The sequence below is a fragment of the Pantherophis guttatus genome, chromosome 1, assembly GCF_059756535.1.
Source record: "Pantherophis guttatus breed Tessera chromosome 1, ASM5975653v1, whole genome shotgun sequence".
In the NCBI taxonomy this organism is placed as follows: domain Eukaryota; kingdom Metazoa; phylum Chordata; class Lepidosauria; order Squamata; family Colubridae; genus Pantherophis; species Pantherophis guttatus.
In genome coordinates, this window is record NC_142063.1 from 10,667,885 (window position 1) to 10,685,607 (window position 17,723).

The 17,723-nt window shown below is 44.3% G+C and overlaps 1 protein-coding gene across 2 annotated transcripts in view; it reads left to right on the forward strand.

The window, feature by feature from the left end:
- Positions 1-17,723, forward strand: part of KDM4B (lysine demethylase 4B) — a 254,704-nt gene that overhangs the window by 201,523 nt on the left and 35,458 nt on the right. For both annotated transcript variants that reach the window (XM_060691827.2, XM_087871259.1), the window contains 2 exons: positions 2,930-3,050; positions 14,675-14,853. In XM_060691827.2, the coding sequence (XP_060547810.2) occupies positions 2,930-3,050; positions 14,675-14,853 (300 nt within the window). The remainder of the gene's footprint in view (positions 1-2,929; positions 3,051-14,674; positions 14,854-17,723) is intronic.

Consider the following 17,723-nt stretch of genomic DNA (forward strand, 5'->3'; position numbering starts at 1 on the left):
TCGCACCTTTAATCCTTCGGGGGGGGGGGGGATGTTCCCGGTTTGGACCAGATCGCCCGATCCAGTAGCAATGGAGGTGGGTGGTTCGGAGAACCGGTAGCAAAAATCACTGCCCCCCCCCACGCCCAGCTGAGCCACGCGATCATCAGAGGCTTTTTAAAAAAAATTTAAAAGCATTTTTTCCAGAACCTCTTCAGCTGAAAAAAATGCTTTTAAAAGTAAAAAAAAGCCTCTGATGATCACGCGGCTCAGCTGGGATCGTCAAAGGCTTTTCAAAACATTGCTTTCAAAAGGCTCTGACGATCCAAGCTGAGTTGCCTGATCGGCAGAGGCTTTTTTTCTTTTAAATGCCTCTGATGATCCCAGCTGAGTTGCCTGATCGGCAGAGGCTTTTAAAAGAAAAAGAGCCTCTGCCGATCAGGCAACTCAACTGGGATCGTCAGAGTCTTTTGAAACATTTTTTTAACAACCTCTTCGCCGAAGAGGTTGTAGAAAAAATTATTTTAAAAGTTTTTTAAAAATTGCCCATGCCCACATTACCCCCACCCCCGCCAAGCCACGCCCACAGAACCGGTAGTAACAAATTTTAGATTTCACCACTGGAAAAGGGTTTACAACATCAAACTCAAAGAGCACCAAGAACTCCACGGTTCAATCCCGGCTACAAATACTCCCTTTTATGGATAAGCATCTGTGGCTGAAATAGTAGCATCAGGAGGATAAGCACATCAGAAAACGTTGCATAATAATAATAAAAAAGCAGAAAATTCTGGATAGTGGATGTGGCAGTGCCTGGAGATCAGATCACTTATTTCTACCACCGGTTTGCCGCACACCCTCGCTTCACGTGCGCGCACACCTTCCGCACATTTACCCGGCCTTCCATGCATGCGCCCAGCCTCAAAAACGTGGCTAAATAGGACGGCATAGCGCCGGAGTGGGTGGGTGGGCGGGCCCACCCATTTTCTCTGCTACCGGTTCACCCGAACTGGTACGAACCAGCTGAATACCACCTCTGCTGGAGACAGGACAGGACAGGACGACAGGACAGGACAGAGTAGAGTAGAGTAGAGTAGAGTAGAGTAGAGTAGAGTAGAGTAGAGTAGAGTAGAGTAGAATAGAATAGAATAGAATAGAATAGAATAGAATAGAATAGAATAGAATAGAATAGAATAGAATTCTTTGTTGGCCAAGTGTAATTGGACACACAAGGAATTTGTCTTTGGTGCATACGCTCTCAGTGTACATAAAAGAAAAAATACATTCGTCAAGAATCATAAGGTACAACACTTAATGATAGTCATACGGTACAAATAAGCAATCGGGAAACAATATCAATATAAATCGTAAGGATACAAGCAACAACATGAGCCTAGATAGCTCAACAGACAGAGCTCTGTAATTTAACACCAGCTGTCTGCAATTAAAAGTAAGATCGAATCTCGCCAGGCTCAAGGTTGACTCAGCCTTCCATCCTTTCTAAGGTAGGTAAAATGAGGACCCAGTTTGTGGGGGCAATAAGCTGACTTTGTATAAATATACAAAAAGGATGAAGGCTATTGCTTAACGCACTGTAAGCCGCCCTGAGTCTCCGGAGAAGGGCGGCATATAAATCAAATTTTAAAAAAAATTACAGTCATAAGTGGAAGGAGATGGGTGATGGGAACAATGAGAAGATTAATAGTAGTGCAGACTTAGTAAATAGTTTGACAGTGTTGAGGGAATTATTTGTTTAGCAGAGTGATGGCGTTTGGGAAAAAACTGTCCTTGTGTCTAGTTGTTCTGGTGACAGTAGAAGAGAAGAGAAAGAACTGGAGAAGATAACAAAATACAAACACCTACAAATAGAAATAGAATGACTATGGCAAAGGTAAGCAAGGGTAGTAGCAATGGTCATAGGCACCTTGGGTACAGTCCCAAAACAACTGGAGCATCACTTGAACACCCTGGGCATTGACAGATTCTCCATCAGTCAATTGCAGAAAGCAGCTTTCCTTGGAACAGCTTCCATCCTGCGACGGTATCTGTAACACCGTCGAACGTCCAGATCTGCCCATCCCAGGTCCTTGGTAAGGACTCGATAGGTAGATAAAAATGCCAAACCCCAGTCTGAACATCTGGCTGACTGTGCGATGATTAATAATAATAATAATAATAATAATAATAATAATAATAATAATAATAATAATAATAATAGCAATAGCACTTAAACTTATATACGGCTTCACTGTGTTTTATAGCCCTCTCTAAGCGGTTTATAGAATCAGCATATTTATAAAGTGTTGAGGGTTTAACCTTGGAGCTTTGCATCCTAAAACCCCTGCAGTCCTCGAGTTATGACCACAATCGCGCCTAACATTTCGGTTACTAAGTGAAACATTTGTTAAGTGAGTTTTACGACACCATTTTATGACCTTTCTTGCAATTGTCCTCGCCTTATATCCACAATGGAGCCCCAAAGTTTCTGTTGCACAGCTGTTAAGTGAGTTCTTGTCCCATTTTACAACCTTGGTTGCAACAGCCGTTAAGAGGATCATTGCAGTGGTAAAGTTAGCAACCCGGTCGTTAAGCGAATCTGGCTTCCCAATTGACTTTGCTATTCAGAAGGTCACTGAAGGAGACACTGTGACCGTCATAAATATGAATCAGTTGCCAAGCGTCTGAATTTTGATCCCATGACCCTGGGGACTTTGCAACCATTGCAAGTGTGAAAAATGGTCGTAAGTCATTTTTTTAGAGTAACTTCGAACGGTCTCTAAATTAAACTCTGGTAAGTCAAGGTCTACCTGTATTGTTCACGTTGTATGGTATGCAAAATAATCCGCTCTCTCTCTCTCTTTTTTGTCTTTTTTCCTTTTTTTTTTCTTTTTTCTTTTTTCTTTTTCTTTCCTTTTTTTGGGGGGGTGGTGGCTTTTTTTTTCTCTTCCAGACGACTTCTACTTTCTCGAAACTCAAAATGGAGATCAAGAAAAGCCGCCGTCACCCCCTGGGGAAGCCGCCCACCCGCTCCCCGTTGTCGGTGGTGAAGCAGGAAGCCTCCAGTGATGAAGGTGAGTCAAAAAAAAAAAAAAATAAGAAAAACTGAGGAAGGCTACTTCTGAACAGACCAGGGTGTAGTCATTCCTCCGGTTGTCCCAGGCAACCGAGTCGCAAACGGACTGGAAGAGGAATTGCTCTTTTGCCAGGAGGCTCAAATCTGTGCTGGCTGTGGAGGAACCACAGCCAGAGAGCCTTGGTAGCACAGTGGACCAAAGCACTGTGATTAACATCTGCTGCTTGCAATTACTGCAAGTTCAAATCTCACCAGGCTCAAGGTTGACTCAGCCTTCCATCCTTTCAAAGGCAGGTAAAATGAGGAGCCAGATTGTGGGGGGCAATAAACTGACTTTGTATAAATATACAAAAGGATGAAGGCTATTGCTTAACACACTGTAAGCCACCCTGAGTCTCCGGAGAAGGGCAGCATATAAATTAAAGCAAAAAAACCCCAAAAACATGGTTAGTATCAAAGCCCACCTGGGCAGATGTTGTAGGGATGACACCTTCTCATCTTCCCACCATTAGACCCCCGGCTGAGGACTTTATTTGACAAAATCACAGCCTCTGCTTCATCTCTTACCAGAATCATACAAACACTAGCAGCCTAGTAGCTTATTAAAGGTATCCTTTGTGCTAGAGACAAAGACACAACATACAATAGGGTGCCGGAGATCATTTTTCTCCTATTCTTTTAACAATGTCATCAAATATCTTTCTCTACTTAGGAATAATTACAGAGCCGGTTTGGTTTAACATTAAAGGCAGCAGGCTAGAAACAAAGAGACTTTAGAATTGAAAGCTATCTAGGTAACTTCGGGCCAATCACCAGGAGACGGTGAGTTCTAGTCCTGCCTTAGGTATGAAAGCCGGCTGGATGACTTTGGGCCAATCATCAGGAGACAGGGAATTCTAGTCCCGCCTTAGGCACAAAAACCTGCTGGTGACTTTGGGCCAGTCACCAGGAGATGGTGAGTTCTAGTTCTCCCTTAGCCAAGAAAGTCAGCTGGATGTCTTTAGGCCAATCACCAGGAGAATTCTAGTTCCACTTTAGCCATGAAAGCCAGATACTTTAGGCATGTCTTTGGCCCAATCACCAGGAGCTGGTGAATTCTAGTCCCACTTTAGGCATGAAAACCATCTGGGTGTTTCTGGGACAATCACCAGGAAATGGTGAGTTGTTGTTGCTGCTGTTGTTGTTGTTGTTGTTGTTGTTGTTATTATCATCATCATCAGATTTATATACCGCCCTTCTCCCGAAGGACTCAGGGCGGTGCACAGCCAAAGTAAAAACATAAATACAAACATTAAAATACCATTAAAAAGATATATATGCATTTGGCCCCATAGTTAAAAAACAATAACAAACCTATTAAAAACATTTAAAAAGCATTAAGCCAGCCCGGCTTGCTGAAAAAGAAAGGTCTTAAGGGCACGGCAGAAGGCACCGAGGTCTTGGATTCTTCGTATCTCTGGGGCCAGCTGATTCCAGAGGGCAGGTGCCCCCACAGAAAAGGCCCTCCCCCTGGGGGCCACCAGTCTACATTGCTTGGCCGATGGCACCCTGAGGAGGCCCTCTCTGTGGGAGCACACAGGTCGATGGGAGGCCGTCAGTAGCGGCAGGCGGTCTCGAAGATATCCAGGTCCTATGCCATGGAGCGCTTTAAAGGTGATAACCAACACCTTGAAGCGCACCCGGAAGACCAATGGTGGGTTCCTCCTGGTTCGGTCCGGTTCGGCCAAGCCGGTAGCGGTGACGATATGTAGTAACCGAACCGGTTCTACCCCCCACCCCCACCCCACGTTATTCTTACTTTTTATTTGGTCCCACCCCCAATCTATTGCTGCCTCCTGAGTCCCAGCTGATGACTAGAGGGAAAAAAAACTGTTTAAACTCTTGCCAGGGGGCTTCAAAGGGCCGCCCTACAGCTGATCAGTGTTAAAAGCAAACAAATGAGTTGGGTCGTAAGTGCGAGGACTGGCCGTAAGTGTGAAGACCTTCCAGAAATGACTCTGACCAGCTAGCCACCCCCACCTAGTCACATGACCTCCAAGCCACACCCACAAAATAAGCCACGCCCATAGAACCGGTAGTAAAAAAATTTAGAACCCACCCCTGCGGAAGACCACTGGAAGCCAGTGCAGCTCACGCAGGAGAGGTGTTATGTGGGAGCGCCATGCGGCTCCCGTAACTACCCGCGCGGCCGCATTCTGGACCAGTTGGAGCCTCCCGGTGCTCTTCAAGGGGAGCCCCATGTAGAGAGCATTTCCATAGTCCAGGCGAGAGGTGACAAGGGCATGAGTGACTGTGCACAAGGAATCCCGATCTAGGAAGGGCCGATCTAGTTCTAGTTCCCCCTTGGGCATGAAAGCTGACTGGGTGTCTTTAGGCCAGCGGTTCTCAACCTGGGGGTCGCGACCCCTTTGAGGGTCAGACGGCCATTTCACAGGGGTCGCCAAAGCCCTCTCTCACCACCACCACCCCACGCCTTCACTCACCCTCACTCTCTGCCTCTGTTGGATCGCCGGCCGTTCACTTACCCCGCCCACTCCTAATCTATTGCTGCCTCCTGAGTCCCAGCTGATGGCTAGAGGGAAAAAAAGCTGTTTAAATTCTTGCAGTGGGGCTTCAAAGGGCCGCCCTACAGCTGATCAGTGTTAAAAGAAAACAAATGAGTAGACTGGTGCCTGCAAAAATAGAAAAAACAGCCCCTTTCAGCTTCAGGATAGGTTAATTAGCACAAGTTGATTAGATCAGCCTCGACTCTCAGCTGATTTGCTCTCAGCTGTTTTGCTGAGGGCTCTGTTGCTAGCTGCAAAAAAATCTCGAGCAGATTTTTTTCTCCCTAGCTATGCTGAAGAAACGAAACTGAAAGTTAAGCAGGGCCTTTGCTGACAAAATGAGGCAGAGAGAGATTTCTTTTTCTTTTTCCTCACCAAAAAAAGGTAGGTGCAAAATTGCAAACAATGGGAAATTTAGGGCAAAAAAGGAGGGTCAAGATTTTAAAACACAAAAGAAAAAAAAGCTCTATTTAACTAGGGAATTGTAATAATTGAGATACTATTAATTGTATATTGTGTTGAAAGCAGAAATGGTTAAGTTGTGGTTTGGAGGAATATATGGGGGAAATTGTTTGGTTTATTATTATTGGTAAATATAATCAGCTGTCTAGCGGCTCGAAACTCTCCCCCTGGGGAAAAGGGGGAGAGAAGAGCAGAGGGGTTTGGGTAGAGCTCCCCTAGACTCCCAGGTTTTTCTTTTGAAGCCTGGAGTTTGCAGGGTGAGAGCTCCCTGAAAGCTCTTCAGTGCTCCGGATCCGGGACGAATCTGCTTTATGCAGAACGAGGCATCGCGACCACACCAGAATCAGAAACTTAATTTTAAGGAAAAAAAATTTTGGACTTGAAAGCTGGCAGAGCAAATACAGGAGAAACGAAAATTGCAAGTATTAAACTTTAACTCCAAAATCTATCACTTCCTCTCTGAAGCTCTATGTAGAAAGGGGAAGTAAGATGGTGTGTGACTCTAACAGGGCGTGGAGAAGTGAAACTTAGATACAAAGCATTATGTGGTGTTGAAAGCCCCTGTTTAAAAGAAGAGGATTTTATTTTAAAAGGAGAAGGATTTAATAATTATATCTAAGAAAAAAAAAGGGCTGGCTTTTTTGAAAGTGATGAAGGCTCACAAATGCTGACTGTGGATCTTTTGGAAGAAGTTTTGGAATCATTTGCCTCTGCGTTCCTGGAAAGAATTGAAGGATTTTACTCAAATCCCAAACAAAGATATAAGTGAAGACGAGGCAGAAGAAAAAACCCAGTTTATTGTGCCTTTGGAAAATGAAATAGAGGTTCTTCAAATTGAGAGGGAGAAGCAGAGCAGCTTGAAGGAGTAAACAGGAAATATTGAGAGATATTCCTCCAGAGGTTTTGATACAGGCAAATGGAGAATTGTCAGGAGCTGTTGGGATTTTTTATACAAAAAGGAAGATTCGAAGTAGAACTTTACAACTTGGTTGCAGGGATGGATTCTCAATTGCAGTTAAAGAGGTGTTTTTATGGAGAGGAATTACTTTGCGAGGAGAATAGGATTGTGGCAGAGGAGTGAGACTGAAGAAAGAAAGAAGAAAGTTTGTAAAAAAGCCAGAAAAAAATGGAGAAGAGAAAAATTCTCGAAAATAAAAGCAGAGGGAGGAGCAATGCTGAAGAAGAAAGTATTATTGAAGAAGGACTGGAAAAAATATAGAAAGAAAGGAAGAATGGAAGATTAATTTCTTTTGGGGAGGATCTTTGTAATAAATCTGAAAAGTTTATTGAAATTAGTATTTTTCAAGACAATGATATAAAGGAAGTGCTTTATTATATTTAGCTTTGGATATAATTTAAGGGATAGCCTTTTGAGGGTTATATTTTGAAGAATGTTTTATTGAAGTAAAAATGTTTAACTAAAAATGGATAGCTTTTTAAAACTTATTGAGGTATCAAAATGGTTAATTTAAAATGTAATGGATAGTTTCCTGAAAGTTTTCAAACTTATATTTTGAAGAATGAATTTAAGATTTAGAAATAACTTAACCCAATGGATTAACAGTATCTCTGAGGTTATATTCTGAAGAATGTTTTATTACAATCAGAAATTGGCAAGTGGTTTATGAATGACTAAAGAGGATAAATGTTTAATTTAGAATTTTACTAGGGAGTAATGCTGAAAAAGAAGGTATGGAAAGGATTTTAGTAATAAATGTGAAATGTGATAAGAGAATTTATAAAAGGAAGGTTGATGAATAACTTTTAAAAGGGGAGTTAAAAGAACGTGAGGGAGTTTTGAATCTTGTAGTAAGTTAGCATATTTTAGCTTAGGTTTGTTAAATGTTATACCCTGTTTTTGCTGTGGGAAGTCGGGGGTATGTGGGGAGGGGGGGTTGAAGGTTGTGTGGGGATGAAATTGTTGTAAAATTTTTAATAAAATAAAAAGATAGAGAAGTGTATTAATAGAGAAGTAAGAAATGTGGGGGAAATGTTATAATAAAAGAATGCTGCACGGGCATAAATGTGAGGATGGTCATAAGTGTGAGGACCAGTCAAAAGTGCGAGGACCTGTCAGAAATGACTTTTTTCAGCCCTCTGAGTAGTCCCTATACACATAGCCATGGCCACCCGGTCACATGACCAGCTAGCCACGGCCACCTGGTCACATGACCTCCAAGCCACGCCCACAAAATAAGCCACGCCCACAGAACCGGTAGTAAAAAAAAATTAGAACCCACCCCTGGTTGGGGGTCACCACAACATGAGGAACTGTATTAAAGGCTCGTGGATGTCAGCGTCCCAGCACTGACATATAATAAAGAGAGAAGCTTGAACTTTTGCCTACTAAATCCCTTTGAAGATTCTGTCTCCTCGGAGATGGGAGAGGGGGGAGACATTCCTGTGATCTGACGAAGAAGAGATCAGGAGAGTGACTTGGAAGATAGCCAATGAGAAGCAGAGAATTGGGGATCGGAAAGGGAGGGATTGGGGGGCAAAGGTCAGTACTGACCGCGAAAGAGCCAGGATCAGATCGCTGTGCTCGAATAAAGAGAAAATTTCCTTAAAGATCGGCAGTTTGGAAATTCATTTATTTTGAGATAGCATCGAAACCTGACAGTGGCATTAGGAAGGTTGAGAACCACTGCTTCAGGCCTATTGCCAGGAGAATTCTAGTCCCACCTTAGGCATGAAAACCATCTGGGTGTTTCTGGGACAATCACCAGGAGATGGTGAGCTCTAGTTCCCCCTTAGACATAAAAGCTGGCTGGGTGTCTTTAGGCCTATTGCCAGGAGACGGTGAATTCTAGTCTCATTTTAGGCATGAAAACTGGTTGCGTGTTTTTGGGCCAATCACCAGGAGATGGTGAGTTCTGGTCCCCCCTTAGACATGAAAGCTAGCTGGGTGACTATGAGCCAATCACCAGGCCATGGTGAGTTCTAGTCCTGTTTTACACACTGAAACCTGACTTTGGGCCAGTTTGATCCCAACCCACCTCATAGGGTTGTTGGGTTGGGGAAAATGGGAAGAGGAAGGACTGTGAAGTATGTTCGCTGCTTTGAGCTACTTACCGAGTAATAAAGGTGGGATGAAAAATAAAGAAGTTTTCCCACGTTTCATGGAATTGGGGGCTGAACGTTTGAGCCCCAAGTAAAAGGTTTTGAGGCAACTTCCTTTACTCTCATAGCCGGCTAGCTGGTGGCCACCTCTCTGCCTTTTTGTGCCTTTCTACATCTACCGATCACTTTTATGTACCACCACCCCTCACAAATGCCACCCCAAGCCCCCTTGCTGCGTCTTCCCATAGACGACTGGATAGAAAGCGGCTCTTGCATTTTTCCTGCGTATCCGAACGAGATGCCCTCCTCTTCATTGGACGGCAGCTCTTCCCTCGCAGAGTTGGACTAGCTGTGAGCATCGATGGGAGTGCAGCAATTGCTTTGGGGTGGGGGCGGGGGCTTGAGGGGGATGACTTTTATCTCTCATCTCTGGCTTGAGCTTCACCCAACCCTGCCTTGTCGGATTTGACACAGGAGGCTTGGCCGCTAAGTATTGTTGCTTCCCAGACCCTTGAGTCCCGGAGCTCTTCTGGCTTGCCTGATCAGGTGACGGCTCTTCCTGAACGTGGTCAGGAAGAATTCCAATGGTTTTGAACCGAAGGTCCATGCGAGACCACAGGACAAGGCGGATTGGCAGGGAGGGCGAGACGTATGCTTCTACGTGAGCAAATGATTGGGTTTGGTATTTTATATGCCATCCTAAGGGTCTCTTCTCTTCTCTTCTCTTCTCTTCTCTTCTCTTCTCTTCTCTTCTCTTCCCTTCCCTTCCCTTCCCTTCCCTTCCCTTCCCTTGTATATTCTATTCTCTCTTCTCTTCTCTAGTATCTTATCTTCCCTTCCCTTCCATTCCCTTCCCTTCTCTTGTATATTCTATTCTCTCTTCTCTTCTCTTCCCTTCCCTTCCCTTCCCTTCCCTTCCATATTCTCTTCTCTTCTCTTCTCTAGTATCTTATCTTCCCTTCCCTTTTCTATTTTCTATTTCTCTTCCCTTCGCTTCTCTTGTATATTCTATTCTCTCTTCTCTAGTATATTCTCTTCCGCCCCCTCCCCTTCCCTTCTCTTATATATTCTATTCTCTCTTCTCTTCCCTTCCCTTCCCTTCCCTTCCATATTCTCTTCTCTTCTCTTCTCTAGTATCTTATCTTCCCTTCCCTTTTCTATTTTCTATTTCTCTTCCCTTCCCTTCTCTTGTATATTCTATTCTCTCTTCTCTTCTCTTCCCTTCCCTTCCCTTATCTTGTATATTCTATTCTCTCTTCTCTAGTATATTCTCTTCCGCCCCCTCCCCTTCCCTTCTCTTATATATTCTATTCTCTCTTCTCTTCTCTAGTATCTTATCTTCCCTTCCCTTCCCTTCCCTATTCTCTTCTCTTCTCTTCTCTAGTATCTTATCTTCCCTTCCCTTTTCTATTTTCTATTTCTCTTCCCTTCGCTTCTCTTGTATATTCTATTCTCTCTTCTCTAGTATATTCTCTTCCGCCCCCTCCCCTTCCCTTCTCTTATATATTCTATTCTCTCTTCTCTTCCCTTCCCTTCCCTTCCCTTCCATATTCTCTTCTCTTCTCTTCTCTAGTATCTTATCTTCCCTTCCCTTTTCTATTTTCTATTTCTCTTCCCTTCCCTTCTCTTGTATATTCTATTCTCTCTTCTCTTCTCTTCCCTTCCCTTCCCTTATCTTGTATATTCTATTCTCTCTTCTCTAGTATATTCTCTTCCGCCCCCTCCCCTCCCCTTCTCTTATATATTCTATTCTCTCTTCTCTTCTCTAGTATATTCTAGTCTCTCTTCTGTTTTTTCTTTTTTCTTTTTATTCTTCTTTCTTTTCTTTTCTCTTTTCTTGTTAAATTTGTATCCTATCTTTATCATTATTATAAATAACTTAGGAGCAATGAACATATAGAATACCCCTTCCTCCTCCTATTTTCCCCACAGCAACAATTCTGTGAGATGGGTAGGGCTAAGAGAGGGGGACTGCCCCAAAGTTTCCCACCTGATTTTCATGCCTAAGGTGGGACTAGAACTCACAGTGTCCTTGCAATTGGCTCAAGATTACCCAGCAAGCTTTCATGCCTAAGGTGGGACTAGAAGGTTGACTCAGCCTTCCATCCTTTCAAAGTGGATAAAATGAGGACTCAAAATTGTTGGGGGCAATAGGATGACTCTGTAAACTGCTTAGGGAGGGCACCAATTCACACAGCTTTCGTGCCTAAGATGGGACTAGAATTCACTGTCTCCTGGTTTCTAGCCCAGTGCCTTATAATGGCGCTTTATTTGCTAAATCCACTCTTTTGGTAGACCCTAGCCAAGTTGAAAGCTGACAAAACAGATAAGAATCTCACCTAAGATAACCTAGCTTCCTTTTTACTTGACGTTTGGGGTGACTTTGAGTTGGTCTACTTAGATTTAGCTAACCCCAACATTTTCTTTAAAGAGCCCTAGTAATGGATCGTTACTGTTTGAATGTTTGAATTTGATTATAAGGATTTTTAAAAACTACTTTAGGCAGTCTTGGAGATTTAGTCAGGTCATGTTGTTAAAAAATGGAAACTGATGTAATTTCTGTTTTAAGTTAATTGGGAGGCATTCTCTCTGGCTCTCTTTCTCCCTTTTGATCTTTATTTTAGTCCTTCTGAATTCCTGGAGGAATGTTTCCGCCAGTTGGCTTTAAAAAGCACAACTGTTCCACTTTCAGAAAGCTCATTTTTTGAAGATTGCTCGGTCCATTCCTGGCCAGTATTCTGCAGGCCTAGCTCTGAACTAACTTCTTTCCGTTCCTTCCTTCCTTTCATAAAACTTGTATGCCGCCTATCTCACCAAACATGACACTCAGCAGCATCATACATTGAAAACTAAAAAATAAATCTTTATTAGCTGTTTCTTGAACGGAACAGGGAATAATCCAAAAGATGGTAACCATATTAAGTTGCACAATTCCACAAGAAAGCCACACACGTCTCTTTTTTATTCCACACTTGGAATACTACATCCACTTTTGGTCACCACAATACAAAAAAAGATGTCACAGACTCTAGAAAGAATGCAGAGAAGAGCAAGAAAGATAATTAGCGGACTGGAAGCTAAAACATATAAAGAACAGTTGCTGGCTTTGGGTATGTCGAGTTTAATGAAGAGAAGGATTAGGGTTAACCTGACAGCAGTCTTCAAATATTTGAAGGGCTGCCACAAAGAAGAGAGGGGTCAAGGCAAAACACCTTGTTAGGAAATGGCTATTGCCTAACTAGTTGGTCAGGCAATATATAAACCATCAATACATTTATTTTATTTTATTTTTATTTTATTTTAATTTGTATACCGCCCTACTCCCGAAGGACTCAGGGCGGTGAACAGCCAAGCAATAAGATACATAAATACAAAAATTTAAAAAACCAGTTAAAATCGAATTAAATCATTTTTTGGCCCAGACAAATTAAAACACCCCAATAATTTAAGAACAGATTTAAAATTTATGTATTAAAAGAGGGAGGAGATTAGGCCAAGCCTGCTTGATGGAATAAAAGAGTCTTCACAGCGCGGCGGAAGGTGCGCAGATCCGGGATCCTCCGTATCTCTGGGGGGAGCTCATTCCAGACGGTAGGTGCCCCCACAGAGAAGGCTCTCCCCCTAGGGGTCGCCAGCCGACATTGTTTGGCTGACGGCACCCGGAGGAGTCCCTCTCTATGAGAGCGTACTGGCCGGTGGGAGGCTATTGGTGGTAGTAGGCGGTCCCGTAAATAACCAGGTCCTAAGCCATGGAGCGCTTTAAAGGTGGTAACCAAAACCTTGAAGCGCACCCGGAAGACCACCGGGAGCCAGTGCAGCTCGCGCAGGAGAGGTGTCACATGGGAGCGCCATGATGCTCCCATTACCACCCGCGCGGCCGCACTCTGCGCCAGTTGGAGCCTCCGGGTGCTCCTCAAGGGGAGCCCCATGTAGAGAGCATTACAATAGTCCAGGCGGGAGGTGACGAGGGCATGAGTGACTGTGCGTAACGAGTCCCGATCCAGAAAGGGACGCAACTGACGAATCAGGCGAACCTGATAAAAAATCCTCCCGGTCACGGCCGTCAAGTGCTCTTCTAAAGACAGCCGTGAATCCAGGAGGACGCCCAAGTTGCGAGCCCTCTCCGTGGGGGCCAGTGATTCGCCCCCAATAGTCAGAGATGGCGTCAACTGACTATACCGGGACGTCGGAAACCACAGCCACTCGGTCTTGGATGGGTTGAGCCTGAGCCTGTTCCTCCCCATCCAGATCCGTACGGCCTCCAGGCACCGGGACATCACTTCAAGGGCATCGTTGTCAAAAGGTATTATATTGCTTTCAGACTGTATTGCATCATCCTGTATCCTGATTGGCTAAGCTCTATAGCCAATATATTTAAGGAGAAGCCTGAATCATGGCTTGTGAACACTACACCATTTTATCTGCTTATTTGCTGTTACTCTCTACCTGTTCTCTCTGCATGATCACTGTTTGATCATTCTTACTTGTTGCTTTCTACTATTTATTGAATGTTTTAATACTGAACTTGTTCCTGTTTGAAACTCAAGAAGAACTGTTTTATTGTGTAATGACAACAACTGGTAAGAAGACTTTGTACTTGGCATATCCCTGAATTAATATTTTAACTATCGCCCTATGAGTATATGACTTGGATTGTTATTGGACTTTGCTTTACTTTTTTCTAAAAGTAAAAGACTACCACAACTCAGTGTGTCAGTATATTAACTGTGGTTATTCACTCTCAGCCGCTTTCATGCGCATACTCAAGGGGTACTCTGCTCAATAACCCATACCATCAGTTATGAGCCAAGAATATCCTTAACACACCTGAAAGCAGAACAAGAAGCAATGGAGGGAAATTAATCAAGGGGAGAACCAACTTAGAACTAAGGAGAAATTTCCTGATAGTGCGAAAAATAAATCCATGAAACGACTTGCCTCCAGAAGCTGTGGATGTTCCATCACTGGAGGCTTTCAAGAAGAGATTGGACAGCCATTTGTCTGAAATGGGATAGGGTTTCAGGCATGAGCAGGGGGTTGGACGAGAAGACCTCCAAGATGCCTTCTAATTGTATTAAAGAGCCACGGTGGTGCAGTGGTTAGAGTGCAAATACTGCAGGCTACTTCTGCTGTCTGCCGGCTGCCTGCAATTTGGCAGTTTGAATCCTTCGAGGCTCAGGGTTGACTCAGCCTTCCGTCCTTCCGAGGTGGGGAAAATGAGGACCCAGATTGTTGGGAGCAAGAGGCTGACTCTGTAAACCGCTTAGAGAGGGGCTGTAAAAGCACTGTAAAACGGTATATAAATATAAGTGCCATTGCTATTATTCTGTTCTGCTCTAGTGTAGGCCAAGCCAGGCCAGGCCAGTCCGCAGTCTCTTCTTCCTACACCCAAGTGAAAAGGTTCTGAGTCTCCTTTAGGAATCGGGAAAAGAAACTCAAACGGTATCTGCAGGAAGCCCAGTAAAAGCCCAAATGTCCGTATTTGATGTTCACCATTTCAGCTTCTTCGGGGAGATGCGAACTTCCTCTTCTCTTGGTCTCTCTTGTCTTTCAGAAACTCCCCTCTTCAGCGGTGAGGAAGACGCTGGGGATCCGGAGCCCCTGAAGTCTTTACTTTCCCTCCAGTGGAAAAACAAAGCGCCCAACTTCGCAACCGAAAGACGATTCAACGCTGCCGCTGCCCTGAGGGAGCCCTACTGCGCCATCTGCACTCTCTTCTACCCCTATAACCAGGTAATCGCACAGCCGCTCCGGTGGCAAGGGGCATACAGGGGGTCCTCGACTTACAACCATCTGTTTAGCAACCGTTCCAAAGTTGCACTGGCGCTGTTAACTCTCACTTAGCCACCGTTGCAGCGTCCCCGCGGTCGTGCGATCCAAGTTTGAGCCCCGGGCAACCGGCGCGTATTTACAATTTTATGGGGCAATTGGTGCAGGTAAGGCGGCTCCTGGGTCTCTTAACAGTAACCGTGTTTTTTCAGCAATGGCAACTTTCAACATTGCCGTCTGGGGAATTCTGGGAATTGAAGTCCACTGGTCTGTGATGAGTCGTCTTCTTTCTGCATTTCTCTTTAAGTCCGAGTTCCCCAAGCCTTTCCGGGTTGGCAGCCCAGAGTGGGGGGAGATGGGAAACGGGGTGATTTGTGGGAGGGGCAGACACATGTGCACATGTGTGTGTGCCCGTGACATCCACGGCAATGCTCACGTGAGTGGGGCCAAAAGGCCCTGCAATGAGGCTCGCGTGAGTGGGACTGCGACCACCTGCAACGCTCTCAACGACACTCCCGTGAGTGAGGTTGTGCACACGCACAGATGTGCACTCCAGCTGGCCACTCACATGGCCTGATGGTGGTTAGGCCACGGCTGGGTAGTGGGCTGCGGCCCACTGGTTGGGGACCCCTGTTCTGCTTCACAGATTGGGCTTATCTTTCACTACCACCACCCCCAATCTTTCTTAACAGACCATTGAGTGCGTTTTGCGCATTTATTTTATTTTTTTTTAATTTTATTTCAAATTTATATACCGCACCTTCTCCCAAGGGACTCAGGGCGGTGTACAGCCAGATAAAAACATACAATACAAACATTAAGAACAATTAAAAGAATATATATTAATTTGGCCCCAGTTTAAAATGACAAACCAATTAAAAATTTAAAAATATGTTAAGCCACCCATGATGTCCATGAGTGGACATCATCATCATTATTCCATTTATTATCGGTTCTGTTGTTTTCTACGGCTGAAATTTATGCATTCTTGTAAATTGTAGGTGTTCATTGGAGGTGGGCTGCTTGGAGGGGGAACCTATCCTGGTTGATTTAGACCTCAAAACCAAGTACAAACCAGGGGTGAAATCCAGCAGGTTCTGACAGGTTCTGGAGAACCGGTAGCGGAAATTTTGAGCAGTTTGGAAACTGGTAGTGGAAATTTTTGAGTAGTTTGGAGAACTGGCAGATACCACCTCTGGCTCGCCCCAGAGTGGGGTGGGAATGGAGATTTTGCAGTATCCTTCCCCTGCCACGCCCACCTAGCCAGGCCCACAGAACCGGTAGGGAAAAATTTTGGATTTCACCACTGGTACAACCCCCAGTGAACACCTAAAATCTATATAACATTTAGTTTACTTTATTGTCATTGCACCCTGTACAACGAAATTAAATACCATCTTCGGTGTCCATTATAACTATAAAAATAAAACACAAACACACATCCTTCACATTCTATACAATTAAATTGAAAACCCCTGATATTGCATTGATATTACACTATACAGTAGAATTCACTAGAGTTACTGCTCTGGGGTAAAAGCTGTTTTTCAGCCTATCTGTCCTTGTTTTTATTGTCCTGTACCGTTTGCCAGATGGTAATAGTTCAAAAAAAAGGGCGCCCAGGATGAGATGGATCTTTAAGAATGTTAGTTAGTTAGTTAGTTAGTTAGTTAGTTAGTTAGTTAGTTAATCTTTAGGAATGTTAATTAATGTTAATAAAGACAGGTAGTCCTTGACTTACCACCATCATTGAGCCCCACAACTCCGTTGCTAAGCAAGGCAGCTGCTAAGTGAGTTTTGCCCCATTTTATATCTTTCTTGCCACAGTTGTTAAGCGAATCTGGCTTCCCCACTGACTCTGCTGCCAGCTCCGCAGGCTGCTGGCGGACCACAACAGTCTACTTCTGTATAACATTTTTAGCTACAGAAAAAAAAACATAGCATGTGAGGAATAGAATAATAACAAATATCCACTGATGGTTTATATCAAGGTTTGACTCAGCCTTCCATCCTTCCGAGGTGGGTAAAATGAGGGTCGCAAAGTCCCCTTTTGCGACCTTTTCCACGATGTGGAAAACCAAACGCAGCCTCTTCTTTCAGGCCATGCATTATTTGCAATGTGCGATCCCTTTCCTCGCCTGTGGAGATTCTCAGTCATCCAGGGCTGTCCTCCAAAGGCGCTTTTTCCTTGAAGACATTTTGCTTCTCATCCAAGAGGCTTCCTCAGTTCTGGTGGAAGCTGGAAGGATTTGTATACCTGATCGTTGGTACTTTTTCTGAGGGTCGTTGAGGACACTTGGAGGTTTATCTGTGCCCTGAATAGAAAAGGCTGTTCAACCTTAATGTCGATGGCCTTTGATCAGAGAGGACCGACCGCTGGTTTGAAAAATGGCTCAAAGAGGCCATCTGCGTCAAAATTGAAGAGCCCCCTCTCAACCGAGGGGGAGGGATATGACACCATCCATCTCCTGTTTACAACACAGTCCTTTCAGCAGTTCCAAGGAGGCTCCACACCCATTTGCACCACTCAGGTGACTCTGAGGACACAGATGAATCTCCAAGTGGCCTCAACGACCCTCAGAAAGAGTGCAAACGACCAGAGGACTGCAAGGAATATCAATCCTTCCATCCTCCACCATTCAGTCAGAAACGAAGAAGCTTCTTTGGAGGAGAAGCGAAACGTCTTCAAGGAAAAACAAAGTCCAAGTTGCCTTTTGGGTCTGCCTAGATCAGTGATGGCTAATCTTTTTGCTGTCGTGTGCCAAAAGTGGGGGGTCGCACAGGGGGGTTGTGCGTCACGTGCCCACACCCATAATTCAATGTGCCTCGCTCCC